The sequence below is a fragment of the Agelaius tricolor genome, unplaced genomic scaffold, assembly GCF_023055355.1.
Source record: "Agelaius tricolor isolate 1412-34295 unplaced genomic scaffold, bAgeTri1.0.p SCAF_7, whole genome shotgun sequence".
NCBI lineage: Eukaryota > Metazoa > Chordata > Aves > Passeriformes > Icteridae > Agelaius > Agelaius tricolor.
The window spans coordinates 28,768,922-28,787,239 of record NW_027269267.1 but is presented as its reverse complement, the minus strand read 5'-3'; the positions used below and the strand labels follow the sequence as shown (position 1 = coordinate 28,787,239).

The window sequence follows — 18,318 nt, the reverse complement described above, 5'->3', positions numbered from 1 at the left end:
GAGAGCCCCAGATCTGGATGCACTGTTTATTCTGGGTGGGGTCTCACCAGAGCAGGCTAAAGGAGCAGAATCACCTTTGACCTGCTGGCCATGCTGCTTTTGATACAGCCCAAGATGCAGTTGGATTTCTGGGCTGCAAGTAGACATTCCTGGGTCATGTCCAGGCTTTCATCTACCAAAGCTCCACAGTCCTTCTCTATAGGGTTGCTCTCAATCCCTGCATCCCCCAGCCTGTACTGATACGGAGTTGCCCTGACCCAGGCATAGTACCATGTACTTGGCCCTTTTGAACCTCCTCAGGTGAGCATGGGCCCAGTTCTTGAGCTTGTCCTTGTCCCTCTGGATGGCAACCCACCCTTCAGTTTTGTCAGCTGTAGTTTGGTGTTATGTGTAGTCTTGCTGAGGATGTGCTTAATTCCCCCATCTGAGTCACTGATGAAGACATTGAACAGTGCTGATCCCAGTATGGACTCCACTGATCTCTATCCAGACACTGAGCCATTGATCAATGTCCAAATACCCTCTGGATGTGACATCGAGCCAATTCCTCATCCACTGAGTAATCTGTGCATCAAATCCATATCTCGCCAATGTAGAAAGAAGGAAGGGTGTTGTGGGGGACTGTGTACAGACAACATCTGTATCCTTTCCCTTATCCACAGCTGTAGTCACTCCATCATAGAAGGCCACTAAGTTGGTCAGGTAAGGCTTGGATTTGGTGAAGCCACATTCTCACATAACCATTAGCAATTTTATTCCTATTTGGTATTTTCCAAAGTCTTATGTTGTGTTTCTTCTTGCAGCTTTTGACATTGTATGTCTCAAATTATGAATCTGTATTAGTCTGAATAATGGGCAGCTGTGACTGTGAGGTGACTTTGGCTTTCAAGAAAGGCAGAAAAATGTGAGCTGGAAAATTGCCTTTATTGCCCTCATTGTGCTTGGCAGCCCCTTCTTTTGAGGGCATCCCCGCCAGTCTTGTACAACAGATACTTGTGCTACACCTTCTTGCTGAAGTGGAGCTTAGAGAGCTGGAAAAACCTACAGCCATCAGATATTGATGTCACTAAGAATCTGGACTGCAAGCAAAACATAAGTGGTCTTGCTCAGGAGATGCAGCCTTTTTGTTTAACACTATTCCTTTTCCTTAAATGTTGAGTTTACATTTGAAGCAGTCCCTGCTTGCTTATTTCACCTGAGCAGACTCATTCCTGTGATAGACATCATGAAAACTTTGGATGACAAATTTTCTTACTAACATCTTTCTTACTAACAAACTATCTTTTTATACATTCTTAGATAAACACACAAAGATTTTGTTTTTGTTGAATGGTAAAATGCTGTACTGACTCCTTAGCAGGAAAGATGTATTTCTGGCTGTTTCTAACATATATTCTTCTTTATTTCTTTGTCAGCCTTTTTAAAAGACTTCTAAGCCACTTACAAGACAAAAAAAGTGTTTAAGCTCTGTGCTCTATTGGAGCTGTGCAGAAATTCGTTACCGCTAAACTATTCTTGAGGTTTCCTGTTTTCAGTTGTTCTGCAATGCGAGATACAAGGTGCCAGTGTGTAGCTGCAGCTGTATTAGAGATTGGCTTATCAGATCTCTTGTGGGGCCAGGAGAGGCCAACCTTGCCTGGCAGCTGTCACAGGCATTTGGCTGCAGGAACAAACTCCAGCTCTCACACCACTGTGCCCGTAAACAGTGGCTGGCCACACCAAGGGGACAGGGTCTGAGGTGTGTAGCTAGCAAGGTCAAGTTAGTACAGCTCTAAACTGCTGGTTAATTATGAGTGATCCTTCACCTTTTTTGGAGATATACCACCCAATTATGTTAACAAGAAGTATCATCTAAAAGCCCCATGCTTTGTGTGCCTGTAGAAGGGGACTGTGGCAGGGCTGTCCTGCCTGGGTGCACAGGCTGTAGCACCTCTGGTGCCGTTAAGTGTTGCACCAGCCTCGATCGCCCTCACCCTTTCTTTTAGAATTATGCCTTTCTGGTTGTTTTTTTAAAAATTTTTTACCCCTAAGTGACTTGAAAGGAAACCAAGCATTTTTTGTGCTTTAGAACAAATGTCTCAGTGCTGCCAGGAAAGCTCATGGCACCTACTGAGCCTGCCTTTGAGTCACTCCTGCATTATAGCTGGGGCTATCCCTCAGCTGATTGATAAATCTGTCCAGCTTGGGTGGATGGGTAGACCTAAACCAGGATCTCAAAAGAAGTGGAGAAAAGGAATTTAGAGAATACCTAAAGCTGTAATAGTTTTGTGGATGTTTCTGATATCTTGGGGTGCATTTGAACATTAAAAGTGTTTTAATTTTTCTTATACTTTTATATGCTAGTTAATGACAAAGAAGAAAATGGTTGTCTCTGAAAAAATAATCCCATATGTAGAAATAAGTATTAAACCTTTTTTTCCTGCATCATGTGCAGTCAACTTAAGATTCTATCTAATTCTGTACTTATACTTTTGCTAATATTTAAATTATTCCAAGGCAGTTTTAATACCTTTTTTATAGTTCTTGATGAGCTGAATTTTACTTCTTTCAATACTTTCAGTGTGCATTTCTGGACTTGAGCTTATTGCTGTCAGTTTTTCCTTTTCATGGAAAGGACCAGGGAGAGGGGACACAGAAAACCTCTAGAGCTTTTTATTTCACTTTTTTAACAGATTTTTTTTTTAACCAGTTCTTCTTTGGTAAATGCTAAATTGTGAGAGTAGGTTGCAAATTGTAATAGAACATTCCTCCTTTGCAGTGGATGAATTTATTTACATCTGTGTTCACATTTATTTTTCACGACCTTCCACTCATCTTTGTTTTCAGCTTTGGAAAACTGACCCCCTAAAATACAGACAGCAGCATCTATTGATGGTGACTGTGTCTTCAGTTTGCACATCAAAGTAAATTAGATAATAATTACTTGCACTTACTCAGCTATCAGTTTTAGTTCTGTAATCAATGCATCCTAATGAGACCTAATAGTGAAATCCCCCAAATTAATTGTCAAGCTTGTGCTAACACAGTCAACTATTTTAGGTTGCCTGGATGGGGGGGGTGTTTTTGCTCAGGTATGGGTTTGACACCTCAGAACCACATAGCTGGGTGATGAATGCTTGGTCACTACATCTATTTAGTTAACTTCCTTTAAAAAAGAGAGAGAAGTCTGATGCAGTGACCTCTTTCCAAAGAAATGTGTCTCTTGGGATGAGTTGACACACATTATATGAAGTATTAAAGTGTTAAACTGCAAAAGCAGTTAGACAAAGTGGCCTTTATGTGTTCCATCTCTATTTGTCCAAGCACCAGCAAATAGCTCAAGTAACAAAGCATGGAAGGGGTTTTACTAGTTGAAACAAAGGTTATAATTATAACAACTGGTAATAATTTTCTTGTAGCAATCATTAGAAATATGTCTTCCTTGATTTAGGTTAACTTTGGTGTTTGAATGAAGGAGGTGATATTTTCCTGTTTCTGCTGGAGATAGCTAAAATATATCCAAAAGGTGTATTCTTTTTCACAAGTGTTTATTTGAATTCACATTACTCGTTCTTTTTAATACCTTCTGAGTTCTGTATTTGTTTTAGTGTTTTACTGGTCCTTGAGAACTGAACAAAACAATTTCAAGTGTAAAGATGTGGTTTTTTTAAATCTTTCTCTATGTCAAAACTATTAATCTAGGCTGATGTAAAAAAACTAACCACACACCCACTCATGCAACAAAGAAAAAACTGTAGGTGAAAACAAAACTTCAAATTTCCTGAAACTGTAGGCAGGTTTACCAGAGATTGCATCATCATAAACAAGAAAGCTTCAGATTTAGAGTGTACTTCAGATGAAGTGATCTAACAGAAGTTATTAATTGCAGAATACAGTAAGCATATCCAGGTACTATGAAACAAGTCTGTATGAACACAGATTTTTTAAGATTTACTTTCTGCAACTATGTTACTTTAGAGGACCAGATATTGCCTATTTACCATAGTTTATGAAAGATTAAACAGTTGTGCACCAGATAGCCGGCTTGTTAGCAACAGATGCTGCATGGTTCAAAACACATTTTGATTTTTCAGAGTTTGGGGACAGGAGGAAAGGTTTTTCAGCCTTCAAATCTTAGAAAAAACCATGATACATCATTAGGTAGTTTTCTATTCTTCCCCTGTAATTAACTAAATATCATATCATATGGTATCATAAAGATCATATAGTAATTCTGTTTTACTTAATATTGTATAGCAATTAGATGGTCTATGTCCATCAGTGTCATGTAAAAGCCTCTGTATCAATTCTGTCCCTTTCTTTCCATGTGTCTTAAGAAGACATGCAGTTCCAGAACAGTCTGTTATATCAATTGGCACTGCCTATTATTAGAATTTTTGCTTGTTCCCTTGGTGAGGGATTACATTTCAAGCATTACTGTCAATCATTTTTCAGTGATGTTCCTTTTTGCAAAACAAATTGTGAACAAGGAGAACAACTGCTTCCTTTCTCACTGCATGTTTACCTTCTGTTTGTACTGTCCTAACTAACCCTGACATAACTGTGAGCCTTCCTCTTGAGGCCAAGAAAAGATGCTGCCTTTCTACCCACTAGGGCCTTTCTACCCACTAGGGCATTAAACTAGATGGAGTGTTGACTTGTGTCAGTCTATAGGAGAAGATTGCAGTTTGGTTGGCGTGCTGATAAGAGTCCTTTCCTATTGGTCATCGTGGGAGAAATATATTAGTCCTATATGGTGAGGGGGAGAGAGTGAGGTTTGGAATCCCAGCCTGGTAAAAACACAGCGGGATCTGCATAACAGTTCTTTGTATTTTGGTAATTAAAATGACACCAACTGAATAAATCTTTCACATGAAGAATCACTAGTAGATTTACAAGGTTGTTGGAGCAAATTCTCTTAAGTTCCTCTATCTTTAAATTTCCATCATCTCAAATATTACTTGTATGGTTCAGTTTTAAGGATGGCTTCAAAATGGCATAGGTGTTTCTTTGTTTAGTTTGTTTTTCCTGTCATTGCTAAGTTGTTGGATTGTTGATAGTTTATTGATCATAACCTTTTCCTTTCTGGACTTTCTTCTCATAAAATCATACAGAAGCTACGGTACTAGATATTCCACCAATGTCTGCATTTATTCTGCCATATGGTTAGTTAATGTTCTTCACTTGTCTGAGCAGACTTTCAGTACAACCACAACTGTCTTGCCTTTGGCTGAGTTTTTGTTCATTGCCTTCTTGGCTGGACAGTTTTTCAGTTTTGCTCTCTCCCAAGGATAATTTTCTGTAGAAAAATTTTCATGTGTGCTTCCGCAGTAGGGCAGCTTCCATTGAAGACAGGACTCCTTTCCTAACAAAACCTAAGCTGAAGGGAAGTAACTAAGTGGCTGAAAATACATTAGCTCAATCTAAGCTATGTTAGTTTTAACATTTCAGCAAAAATACAATCTTGGTAAAATAAATTAGTTTTTTGAGACTGATAGCAGTGAAGGAATTGCTGGATTAAAAGGAGTTGGAGTTGTGTATTGGTATTGCAAGAATTAACCTTTGAAGGTCTGGGTTGTGGAGTTCTGTTTGCTCTCATTTTATGTGGTGTCTTCATTTTGGGTTGGTTTTGGTTTTTGAGGTTGGAAGTTGGTTTGCCATAGAAGTAAAGTAAATGACCACTTGATGTGGTAAGGTAAAAGTCAGGGTCATGTGAAACAAGTGTATGGAGGAAAGACTGTTGCAGTTCCTTGCAGACCTGTATTATCTCCATATTTCAAAGCTTTTCACTGGTGCTTTCAGTGTGGAATGTTGTTCTGTTAGATAGGAGAAGACAACTCAGTATTTCAGCGCTAGGACTTCTGAGCTTTTTGAGAAGGAACTTTCCAAAATGGTGTACACTTTTAGCAGTAACAGATTTTCATTTTCTTGATGTGAAGGAATCTTATGTTGCCATTAAAATCCTCGGGAACTGTGGTATGTTTTATTTTGCAGTATGTAAGCAGTGCACTGAAGAAATTTCATGCTTTCAATCCGTGTCAAGTTTTTATGGTACTCTCAGATGCTTTGGGAGTCTGTGTTATTGTTTTCTTTTCATTTTCCCCCAGATCTCGTTATGTTGTCTGCTTATAATCTTTTATTTGGCACATGGCTGTGTTGCAGAAGCATTTCAAAACTATTACCTCTACAGCCTCCCTTCTGGGAAACAAATATGTCCTTATTTACATACTAGGAAATCTTAGCTCTGCAGATGTCACAGGAAGAGCCATATTGAGAGCATGGTGCTGGTAACTCCAAGTTTGTGGGTTCAATCCCTGTGTGAGCCGTTCACTTCAGAGTTGGACTTGATGATCCTTGTGGGTCCCTTCCAACTCAGAACATTCTGTGATATTGTCCTTGATGGATACAGTCTAATAATGTAATCATAAGAAAATAATTTGAAGAACTTTAATGTATTTCCCCACATTAAAAGCAAAGAAAATAAAACAAAACAAGCAATCAACCCCAAAACACAAAACAAAATTTGCTCCCCCAGAAAGAACAGACCTAAAATTAAAAAAATAACCCAATGTAACTGAGTTGTACATACATGTACACAGCTTTAAATGGATAAATGTTTAACTGCAATTGCATTATGCATTTTGACTCTAAATCCTGTCTCCACTTGAGAAGGAGAGCTTGTGCCACTAAAAATTTAGTAAAACCTGGAGACTACTTTACTGAAAGGGGTTATGTGTGAGCATGGTGCTCAGGAAACTTGGCTTCTGGAATAGTCCAGAGTGCTTCTACCAAAATTGCATCATGCAGGGGGTGTGCTTGTGAAATGACAGTATTTCTCAGGCATAGTGACAGTTTTACATGTCTACACTAATGTGAATTTAAGAAGTTGAGTAGGTTTGAGCACCATGTCCTGGGTGGTTTCAGAGGACTACAGTTGATGTTGTCAGCCCTGGTAAATAGTTTCTTCCTGTGCTTCTGTCCTTCCCCAACACTGTGGGGAAATACTTGATGACTCTTACAATAGGGCTCAATTCAAATTGTTTTTTTCTTTAGAAGTATAGGAAGAGTTTAATAGTTTTCCACTAGTCACTACTCAAATATTATTCCTAATGTGGGGTTCTTATTACTATTAATATGCTGTAATATTGATAATTTTAACTTTCCTGTATTGTGAAAATAATGTTTTTTAGAAGGGGAGCCTATGTAGTGGCAACAGCATCAACCAACTGCACTGATGATGTCCTATTTCTTCATGTTCTCCATGTCCCCGGGAATAGTAAGAATTGACCATTTTACAATTGCTGAGATAAAATAAACCAACCTAAATTGGAGAGATAGATTATATTGACAACACCAGCCTCCAGAACATGTTTGATTGCAGTCCCCTGTGGCTACATCAGCTTATTGACCTGTACTCTCTCTGTCCATTTTATGTCAGTCAGAAAGCAGGGCAGTTTATTGGAGACTGAGGTCCAAAGTTCAGACTCTTCTCTATCATTGTCAGATGGGATTATTATTTTAAGGGAAAAAATGGTTGAATTTTTACTGACTTATTTCTTGTAAAACTATCAGTTCCTCTGCATAAGTCACAGCCTGTCTGAGCTGTAAGGATCGTGCTTCTCTGCTATTCAAAGCATCATAGCTCCTCTTTAAATCCATCTAGGGGACCTCAGCCATGCAAATGTATATCTGAATAATGTTTTAATTGTTGTGTGTTCTTTCTGGTTTTTGATTGGAAAATAAGAATATAAACCTGTTCAACTCAGCTTCAGATTTTCAAAAATCATGTCCTGCCTTGGCCATGAGGAGTAAATTTGCTGGCGTTTGCCAGCAAATGGCAAGCACAGCTTTTTGCTATCAAATGGTTTAGCAATTGTAGCTCAGGCCAATATGATGTTCTCTTGGAAACAAAATTCATTATAAGAGGCAGCTATTAATTTATAATAGGGTTCACTATTATGTTTTATGATTATAGATTAAGTAAGTAAAGCACTTATTTTTCCTAGAGTAGATAAGCTGGGTTGTCTGGCATGCAGTTTTCACAGTTTGTACTGTAGCTAAAGGGTGTGTGTGTTTGTGTGTGTATTTACAGACTGCAGAAGGAACCCTTTTGGAATATAGGTGATATAATTTACATGCTGAACAGAATTTCTGAATGAAGCTTGTTTTTAAATTACCTTTCTGTCGCATAAACTACTAGGTATCAGAGAAGATAGGGTTGTGGACTTCTAAGACCTAGGCAACAAAGTCAAATATTACAGAAGTCTTTGGACATTATTAGTTTGAAGTACTTTTGCACCTTTTTCTACTAACCTGTAGTTCAAATGAAATCTACACCTTTTATTTAAAAAAACCCCAAAATCAGACACATTGATTTTCAAATATGTTCTCACCTCCTACTCTCTCTCTCCTCCTCTTCCCTCTCCCCCAACCTGCACGGCAGCAATTAGAACATTTTAGGTGACTTCTCAGAATTTAGAAGGCAAAGTCAACATGTCTTGGTTGGCATTATAACATATTTGAATGTCATTGGTACCAGTGTTGGACTTTTTCCTTGCACGCTATTGTGTGCTGCCTCGCATTGTTCCTGGTAATTGCTGGGATGCGTAGGAAAACGTGGAGGCATGCAGCTGTCTTTGTGCAGCTGACAAATAGCTTTGAAAAATATCATTGTTCTTACAGGTAAGTGAGAGAAAGACAGCTCATTCAGTGTTAATGGAACTCTGGATATGTTTCAGGTAGGGAAGAAGTGAAATCCAGTGGGTGCTCTTTTCCACCCTGCTGACTAATGCCTGGTGCAGGACTATGCTGAGCTGGGATCTTCCTGGGAACAAAGGGGGAGTGAAGATTCTTAAAGGCAGTTTTGTGCTGCCTGCACAAAACGGTGAACAAAGGCTTGCTAAAGACAGCTAAATCTACCCTCTTATTGATGGTAGATTTCCCTGCTGGGTTACATTGCTTCTTGAATTATTTCTTAACTTTCTACTAAATAAAGATGGACAACTTTGTTTAAATGCAGAAAACTTATATGTGTGAGATTAGTATGAGGATGTGGAGCTAGTGCAGAGGGAAAACACATTTTTTAAATGCTGCTATTTTTTTTTTTTCTCAGATCAGAACTTGGAATCCCAGATGTGGGATACTTTTATAATGCTATATGAAAAAATTGAACAGATTTTATAAGTAAGCTTCTGTTAATATATATCCATGTAATATTTTATATACATTTGGAGGATGTGAATGTAATACATTATGACGAGAATTTACTATCAAGATGTTGCCATATTTTAGTGGCTGAAAAACGAAGAAAAGTCATTATGACTTCCCTTATTTTTAAGAGGGTTTTCCCTGTATGACATTCTCATTTTCCCCTAGCCTTTTTCTTACTTATTTTAGAAGAATTCAAAGGGAAAAAAGAGTAAGAATTATATGACAAAGTTTATGAGGATAATGTTTTATTATTTTGTTGCAGAAGGACTCCATGAAAGATGACAGAAGAAGTTATTGTTATTGCAAAGTGGGATTACACTGCACAGCAGGACCAAGAACTTGACATCAAGAAAAATGAGCGTCTTTGGCTATTAGATGATTCTAAGACATGGTGGAGGGTAAGAAACGCGGCCAACAAAACGGGATATGTGCCATCAAATTATGTGGAGCGAAAAAACAGCTTGAAGAAAGGTTCTCTGGTTAAAAATCTAAAAGACACACTGGGTAAGTCCTTTTGTATTTTGGAATAAATTTAGTAGACTTGATGCATTTCAGGTTGGGAATGTAATGTGGATATAAATATTTTTTAACATGTGTGTTTGGTCTTTATGCTTAGTTTGAGGTGACATGATGGGTAGATGATTGAGGGAGGGAGAGACAGAGAGAGTGGGTGTGGGTGGAGAATCACGTGTGAAAATCTGCAATATGTTTCCTTCCATCACATCCAGAAGAAAAAGATGTTACTTTTGCTCCAGTTTTCAAAGGTTCTGTGTTTTCAGTGGCTGAAGAACTGAGTTCCATAGACAAATCAACTGCTGAATCCTGTCCTTTCATGCTAACTCCTCTCACTTGAAAGATGAAGGATGTAAACTGGATTGTTCAGCATAGGTATCATAGCCAAAGCTAAATCACTCTATGAATGGCATTTTACAGCTTGGCTATATACATTTAAGTTTCTGTGGTCTGAGATGTTCTGTCAACATCCAAGTCCTTAAATATGTATTCTACTTTCAACTTGCACATCAAGTCTTCACAAGAGTATCTCATACACATAAAATAATCTAGCTTTGAAAAATTTTGTGTGTATTTTAAAGAAATCTTTTTGAAAGTCAAGTTAAATGGGTTTTTTCTCTTTGATTTTTAAAGACTGATTAAAAAGGGCTTTGCATAGAAAAGGTTAGAAAAGGTTATAAACACAGTGATAAGTTGTTGTTTTATGCCAGGAAGACCTACTTGTGGTATTTCAGGATGTTATGAATAAAACAGAAACAGGCACATTAAAAGTGTTTTGAGGCATTTTCTTTTACTTTTGTTTTGGTTTTTTGCTTGTGCTTTATGAAGTCTTATATAGAGAAAATTTATTCTGTTGCAGACTGCTGTACAAAATGACTCTTCAATAGAAAAATTAGGATTCGGGGATTGGATTTTCTAGAAAGTTAAAAGATTCACTTAAAAATAACACGGCAATAGCTTATGCAGGATAATCCTGTGCCAGTGTTGCTTCTAACAGGCTTTGTTTCTTAGTCACACCTTCATTACCATGTCTTCCACTGCTGAGTTGCCATAAAGCACATGGAAATTGGGCACTAGAGGATGGGTGGCAGGCAAACAAGGTTATCATAAAGTTTACCATGGTAATATTTAGGCATAGTCCTTTCTACAGATACTCTTGGAACATACTGATTATAGTGCCAGGAAATGTGATTATGACTTTTCAAAGATTAAAGTCCCAGTTGTGACATTAAGCTCTTTTTATATAGATTTATGTTGTTTAAAACATAAATATAATGTATATATTTTGTTTGAAAATAACTTTAACAAAGGATTGCAGTCCTGTTGTTATAATATTTCAAGTGTTCATGTAAAATGTGGGCAATATTTGCTTGATGCAAACACATTTTTATTTATGTCCAACAGAAATCTCTTTAAGTGAAGGAATAGAGGTGTGTCCTAGCCTATGTGTGTGTTTATTTTCAGTCTTAGCAAAACTGCATGGTGCAGGGTGCTTCCTCTTGCTCTAGAGGTGAGTGATGAAAAGGTGTGAGAAAAAAGCTTGGTGGTTTCATGGCTGAACCATCCCTAGGTGTCACATCTCCCAAGCCTCAGCCCTTTGTGCACACCTGCATGGGTTTTGAGTTCTGAAGCACTGTTATGACAAGTAACAGTGCCTCAGAACAGACAGACAACATTCCCTGTTCCCTTTCTAATGGTTTTCTCTGTGTGTTTGTTCAGCTGAGGCAGAAAGTGCCTTATGATGGGGTCTGGTTTTTGTGTGCTGTGACCACACTTACCTGGTGAGCATCCAGAATGTGAAGCACCTCTCATGCTCTTTTAAGCCCATATAAACAGTGACAGTGAGAAACTGTCTAAGGCATACCTAACTCACAAATGGATTCAGAATATTCTTAATATCCATCCAAAGGAGCTGGTGCTTAAGAGTACTCTTTTTTAAAAGTTTAGCTGCTGTGAACTTCTTACCATAATGAAACATGTATGTGCTGTGTACTGTGTATCTGTACAATGTTTTTTACCTTTCCTGAATCAGTGTCCTCAACTAAACTATAGTATTCAAGCCTTTCCTGTCTTGCTGTACAGTAATTTCCCATTCAGAACAAGCAGAGCATGTGTCCTTCCTTAGAGGATCCATTGTTTTGAGAGGCCATCAAAAATGCACTCCTTCTTTTTAAACAAAGGCTTGCAAATTGCAAGACTGACACTTCATCTAGTGAAACAGCTTTTGAAAGTTTTGCTTCACCCAGTGAAGCAAGTTCTTAAGTTCTCTTTATACAAATATGTCTAATGTATCATCATGCCTGCCTCTCCAAGGATCACAATAAAATTCTCATTTAAATATCTCCTAACCCACCTACCCAGCTGGGAATGGTGGTCATGAGTATTAGTCCTTAAACCAAATCTGTTTCCAACTTTGATCTTGAAGCTACTGCCAAAAGATCAGGTACTGAACTTAAAAAAAACCCCAACAAAATGTCGCTTAATAGTCTGTCAATAATTAATCATGAATCTTGTGAAACCTCAGGAGAGAAACAGCAGACTCATAGCTGCTTCCTGTGACGTACCTACACCCCCCCTTTTCATACTTGTGTCACTCAAGCAAATGGTTGTTCCCATGGAGATGCACTTTCCCCTGCCTCTTTCTTAATAGATTACATTTCCTTGTGTTAAAAAAGAATTCATCTGAAAGCATCGTTACCATGCAAATGATGTCATGTGTTGTGTATGTGATTACCTGTAGCTATCTGCCACTCTTGTGCTTATCCACAGTAATTACTGGTGCTTGAATTATATTTTTATATTCAATAAATATGAAAAGTGCCAGCCATAGCTCAAATTGTGGCAGACCCCGTAGGAGCTATAAGTATTTAATTAATAGTTTCCCTCATTTACTGTTGAAGATGCATCATCTGAATAGTTGTTCATCTTTGGCAGTCTGTTTTCTAATGAAACTTTATGCCACCAGTTATGTTGGTGTATTGTACACAAAAACTTATAATCTCATCAGAGAATTAAGTCATGCCTATTTGATGCTAAAAACTAATTTTCCCTGAACTGTTGACTGTCATTAATTATATCTCAGCCCTTGAATATTTTATTAATAGAGTCCTATCAGCTTTACAGTTTTTTGGCTCAGGATTGGTCGAAGGTTGATGGATAGAATAGGCAGCTTGATGTTTTAAAATATCAGCCAATTTTTAGCAATGTCTTAAGGCTTTCTTGAACTTCCATTTTATTTTGGCATTTTTTGAAAAAAAAAAAATTAATTAAAATGTGTTCAGAGACAGCTCTCCTAAATGTGTTGGGTTTTTATTAAAACACTGATTAATGCTTGTTTAGCATATGTTCTTTAAATCAGTTCCTTGTGGACTGAAAAACAGCTCACCCAAAATCTCAAATGATCCCCAGTAGTTTCTGAAGAGATACTTTAGAATCATCCTATGCCTTTTCACAAAACAATAGCCTTTTCTACACGATTCACTTTGTCTTTGCTTTTCTAAGGGCTTGCTCTGTTCTGTTGTATCTTCTTTTAGTCCTGACATCAGGGAATTTTCCATAACTTTTAACTTTTCTTAAATTACTTGGAGAAACTTTGAGTCTTGTAATTCTTTGATTGATGGATGTCTGGTTTTGTCATTTTTCTGTTTGATATATACTACTTGTGTCTTCTTAAATCTCTTTCTTGAGTGAAGCCTAATGAATACTCAGCTATAATGGCCTAATTTTAATTATGGAAATACAGTGTATAGGCCACCTATTGAGTATTTTTAATGATTCATCTTCTCATTCCTTTTTTGTCTTAACTGAGTGATACTGCAAGTAAAACATTAATGGTAATTTGGCGATTTCAAATTGCTGTCTTCTGTTTGCTCATATTGAATGAAATCTGGTAATTATAACTATTCTTAAGGCAATAGCCAGCTTCTATGCCTGTGATTAAAATTTCATCTTCATTCATTATAATGAAGCTTAAAATAGTTTCCTTTTACAGTATTTCTTTTGCAGGGAGGGTATTTTCTATACATTTTGAATAAGTCTTACTAAGCAAGAGACCTCCAGCATGCATCTTTTAAACTGTGATTTTCTGTAATATAATTCTTCCCATGTGCTGGGGGGTGGAAAGGAATTCCCACATCCATTTGGTTGGAGTGGGTGTTTGCCAGCACCACCCCCAGAGCTGCCTCTGAGTGCAACTCCATGGGTTTCCCCGTCTGCAGCAAAGATGATCTATGCCTGCTGGCTCATCTCTGTCATGCCAAACAGAAACCTTATCTGAAGGAAGCCAAAATAATTGAGAAGTCAGTTGTTTGTGTACTCAAAATAAAACTTCTACATTTTTTCCATCCCTTTGCAAGTCATTTTCCTGGCAGCAGCACAACTCCCCAGGCAGCAGCGTGCCATTAGTGACTGAAGTGTGTGATCCAACAGCAGGGTGCCATTTTCATGGGAATCCATGATTTTCTGAATGTTTTTGCTGGTTTTGCTGCTTTTGCTTCACAACCATCACTGCATATAGGCATTTCTTGCAGGTTTCTGGTCTTGTTCCCTTTAGTGAGCAGCTAAGTAAGAAACCTTGAGGACACTTCTGCTCTGCTCTTGGTGTGGGTTTTTGAACAGATGCCCTGCAAAAGAAAAAGGTTTAATAAAATGTGTATTGAAAAGGAGATTGGACACCAAGAATACAGGAGAGGTATTTGCAAATCTGTAGGAACAATAGAAACACATGAGTTTTGGTGGTGATGGCAAGTGACAGTAACCTTGATAACATTTCACAGATATGTTTGAGTTGCATGAGAGACTTCTTAAATGGCTCCTTTATTGGGCTTCTGAAAGTCTGCAAAACTTTTCACTCAGTATACCAGATTTGGAAAGTAAGAATTGCCAAGTGAGACATAATGTAGAGAAGCCAGTTCTTGCTTGCATCAGTGTTCCTAGCAGGATATTTCACAAGTGTTATGAGCATCCAGAAGTATTTCCTGTGTTTGTCAACCCCTGTGGTGTGTGTCTACCTGGGTCAGTCCGTACATCTGCAGGAGTCCCTGAATGCCATATATACTGGTGCTTCCAGGGATCAACAGTTTTAGATCTCTCTCCTCTCCCCAGTTATTGTTATGAAAATGCTAGGGTTTTTTTCAGATTTATAACTTCATATTTTCTCATTTGAGGGCTACTTAGTACTACTTTCTCAGTGCTTATTTGGAAATTGACAGGGAAGTTAGCCCTTTTTGGTTTGCAGAGTCACTGCCTAGTAAGAAGCAGAAATGAGGAATTGCTCATTCTTTAATGCAGTGGTTTTCTTAGCAATGGAAAACTGTTCCTCATTAATGTTGGTTAAGAGGCTTGGTGTACTTCTGCTTTGCATATAAATATTTTAAGTCAGATTTAAACAATTACCATCATAGTTCTGTAGAACATGGTTATGAAATCTCATTCTCCAGTTAAGTTATCAACCTTTAAGTTCTAGAGTGTGTGTGTGTGTGTTATTGGCCTTTATTTTTTTTTCCCCTTTTTTGGTTTGATTTTGAGGACTTTTAAAAAATATCTTAGTGATCCAGTTTTGGGAACTCTGATATGACATGTGTGGCAGATTTAACTGTATAAGGTGGTATTTTGACATTCATCAGATAGCTTCTAAATCTTGTTTTAAGTATTGAAATTTGATTACTAAAGTCTTTCATGGGTGAAAGTTACTTATGACTCTAACGTTGCAGGTTTTAGTTGAATATTTTCTAGTTTTTCCACACTAATTTTTAAAAGTGTGTAATCATAAGAAGTATGCACAGTATTTTTGGCACAGTCAGAGCACTAAGTTGAGTCTTCAGTACTGTTTGCTTGATGAATTTGTTTGTTTATCAGTGACCTGTCTGAGCCTCACCTGCAAGATTACATAAAACACATTAAATTTGTAATAGACCCAAGTACCAGTTTGAAAATATTTCTATTAATTCTTAATTAGTTATTTCCAATTATAGTCTTCTCTGGACACTCGAAGGGCATAAAATTTGCTACAGAATGAAAGAATGGTGGAAATAAAAAGAAATATGGTATCACTGTATAATAAGTGTATTGTTGTATAGCACAGCCTCTTAAGTCTTATACAACTCATGTTAATAAAAACAGGCCAACCTTACAAGACAAACAGTTATTTTAATCTCTCTAGAACTCCAAGCTTCCAGTGTTTTTGGCCTTCCTTGTCACAGACCTGTAAGAAATGCTAGTCTTTCCATTCACAAACCATTAATAAAGTTGATTTAAAAAAATAAGTAACTTCTTGAAGTATATAGCTACTTGTCAAATTATTTATCACATATAAAAATTCCTAAGAAAGAATTGTATGAAGTTTTTGTTTAGCCCAACATCTATACCTGAAATTGGTGATAAAATCAATCCCCTTGTAAGAAATCAGTAAAAATAAAAGTATTTTTTCTGTGTCACTTATTGTTGTTTGAAGCTTTTGAGCTTGTGGGCATGACAGTAGTGTCATGTCTGTTGTGCTTCTGGAGGATTGGATGAGAGTAAGTCATCTCTATTTGCACTTTAAAGGAGTTGGCACACAGGACTTTTAAGTTCAAATTCAGGGAGAGGAAGTAGTGGAAGTGTTTATATACAGCACAAATTCTTGCTCAGTTTCCTAGAATCCTAGAATAGCTCATTTCATGGTTGATTTTGTTTAACAGAAGCACTTTCTCTGCTGTGCTTCATCCTGCTTTGTAGTTGTGTTGCTCAGAGTAAGCATGTTTGTTTTTGAGACAGTGTGGCAACGGTGGTGACTCTTCAGCAGTGATGAAATGGAGGAGAACATGATTTTGTGGTAGTGAGAGGAGTGATGGGAACTCCTTTTAGGTGTGGTGTCTTTAGTTTCGGGGGAAAAATAAGCTGGAACAATTGCATTTCTTCCATGTTCACAGTAATAATAGATTATTGTGGTTACATAGATTGCTGTGAAAGGAGGATTGGGAGATGTTCACAATGATTTCAGACACAGGGAAGAAATTTCTTCTAGATTCCCATCTAGAGCATGTGCAGTTAGGTGCTGGCAGGGCTGATGCCACTGGAGTGGTAGCAGATGATTTGTATAATATGTAATTGAAATACTTTGCTGTTTCTGGAAATATATCTGCCTCACAATCATCATTAAAACCTAGACCTGATTAAAGTAGTCATTTTCACTTCATTGATGATCTTTGAAGGTATGGAGACGTACCCAATAGCAATAGTTTTGCATATGGAAAATGACATACACTGATGACAGGGTAGGGTCTGCCTTCTGACTATTAGATACATAATTGCAAAAAATGCATTAATTTTGAATTAGTGTTACTATAAAATGTTTAAATATTTATTTAGAATGCAAAACAAACTCATGAATTTATGGTTTTGGACCTGTTGTTCACCCACAAATATTTAACTAATTTTGATATGCATATCATCTGTGTCCACTGAAAGTAACATTAAAAGAATCCAAGTCTCTGCCTGGTGGAACTGAAATCAGATTTTCTAAAAGATACTGTGTTGTAATTTCTAAAGAAACATCTGCTTGAGAAGGAAAAAATCTGAAGTTGCAAAGCAGACTAATGCAAAACAAACAAACAAAACCACAACAAAAATCCCCAATGAAAATTGAACACAAACTTCATGCCTTTTAAAGAGCTGAAAGCAAAGCATTTTGGTGAATATTCTGGAGAACTTGTGGTACAGAATAATGCTTCTTTTATTGCTTGATAAGAGTTTCTCTGCTGGCTGTATGCACCAGGCCCTTTATTTGCTCCAAAGTGAAAAGCCAAATGCAGCAGTGAATGCAGAACCTGAAGCTTGTTGCAGTGCTAGATTGTAATGATTCAGAAGTTTGCTTTTCTCAGTTTACAATTGCATATATTGTATTCTGCTGAAGTTTTAGTTTCATTGGGGTAGATCATTTAAAGGATGTGCCGCTTCAAAAATAGCAAACAAAAATATAATGGAAACCATGATGTGTTCTACCTTTCAGCAGATTTTTCTACTGTGACGGTTGCAGTAAAATGTTGCAAGGCTGAAGGCATAAGGAAATCCTCCTATTTTTAGTCTATATTGAATAAATAAATTTGTTCATTGTATTAGAGGTTTTATCTAATAGGTATACTTTTTCCCCCTTTCCCATGCAGAATGTCTGTGTGTGCTCAGAGGTACATTGGCATTTACAGATCAAAGAACAAGCCTTTCTTTTATTCATAATTATGTGTGAAAAGATAAAAGGATCACCTTAACTTAGTGTGGCTGTGTGTACTGATGTCTTTGGTATCATTTCCCTCAATTGTCACCTTGGAGGACCCTTGGTTTTGCCCCTTTCTGAGCCAGTTATGTTTCAACCTGTAATGTCTGGCCTTAGAGCAAGCCCAAAAATTAGCTCCCAAGGTAGTTTCATGGCTCTCTATTAAAGAGAGTCATTCCATTGCTGGTAGCTCCTCCTACGCCCTGTTCCAGCTGTGGAGGCAGTTTAATGCTTAAACTTAGCATTAAAAGTTTGTGTCTGAACCCTCAACTCTTTTGATGTTTCGTTTTTCACGTAGAATAAAATACTTAAAACATTCTGCTAATTATGTCTCTTCTTCTGAACCAGTAAAAATAGAGTGTGGGTTT

General features: G+C 37.4%; 1 protein-coding gene across 1 annotated transcript in view; it reads left to right on the top strand.

Moving 5' to 3' along the window:
• The window catches only part of NCK2 (NCK adaptor protein 2), an 85,155-nt gene that overhangs the window by 44,267 nt on the left and 22,570 nt on the right, over positions 1 to 18,318 (top strand). The window contains exon 3 of the mRNA XM_071430751.1: positions 9,452 to 9,693. Within this exon, the coding sequence (XP_071286852.1) occupies positions 9,468 to 9,693 (226 nt within the window). The 5' untranslated portion in view covers positions 9,452 to 9,467. The remainder of the gene's footprint in view (positions 1 to 9,451; positions 9,694 to 18,318) is intronic.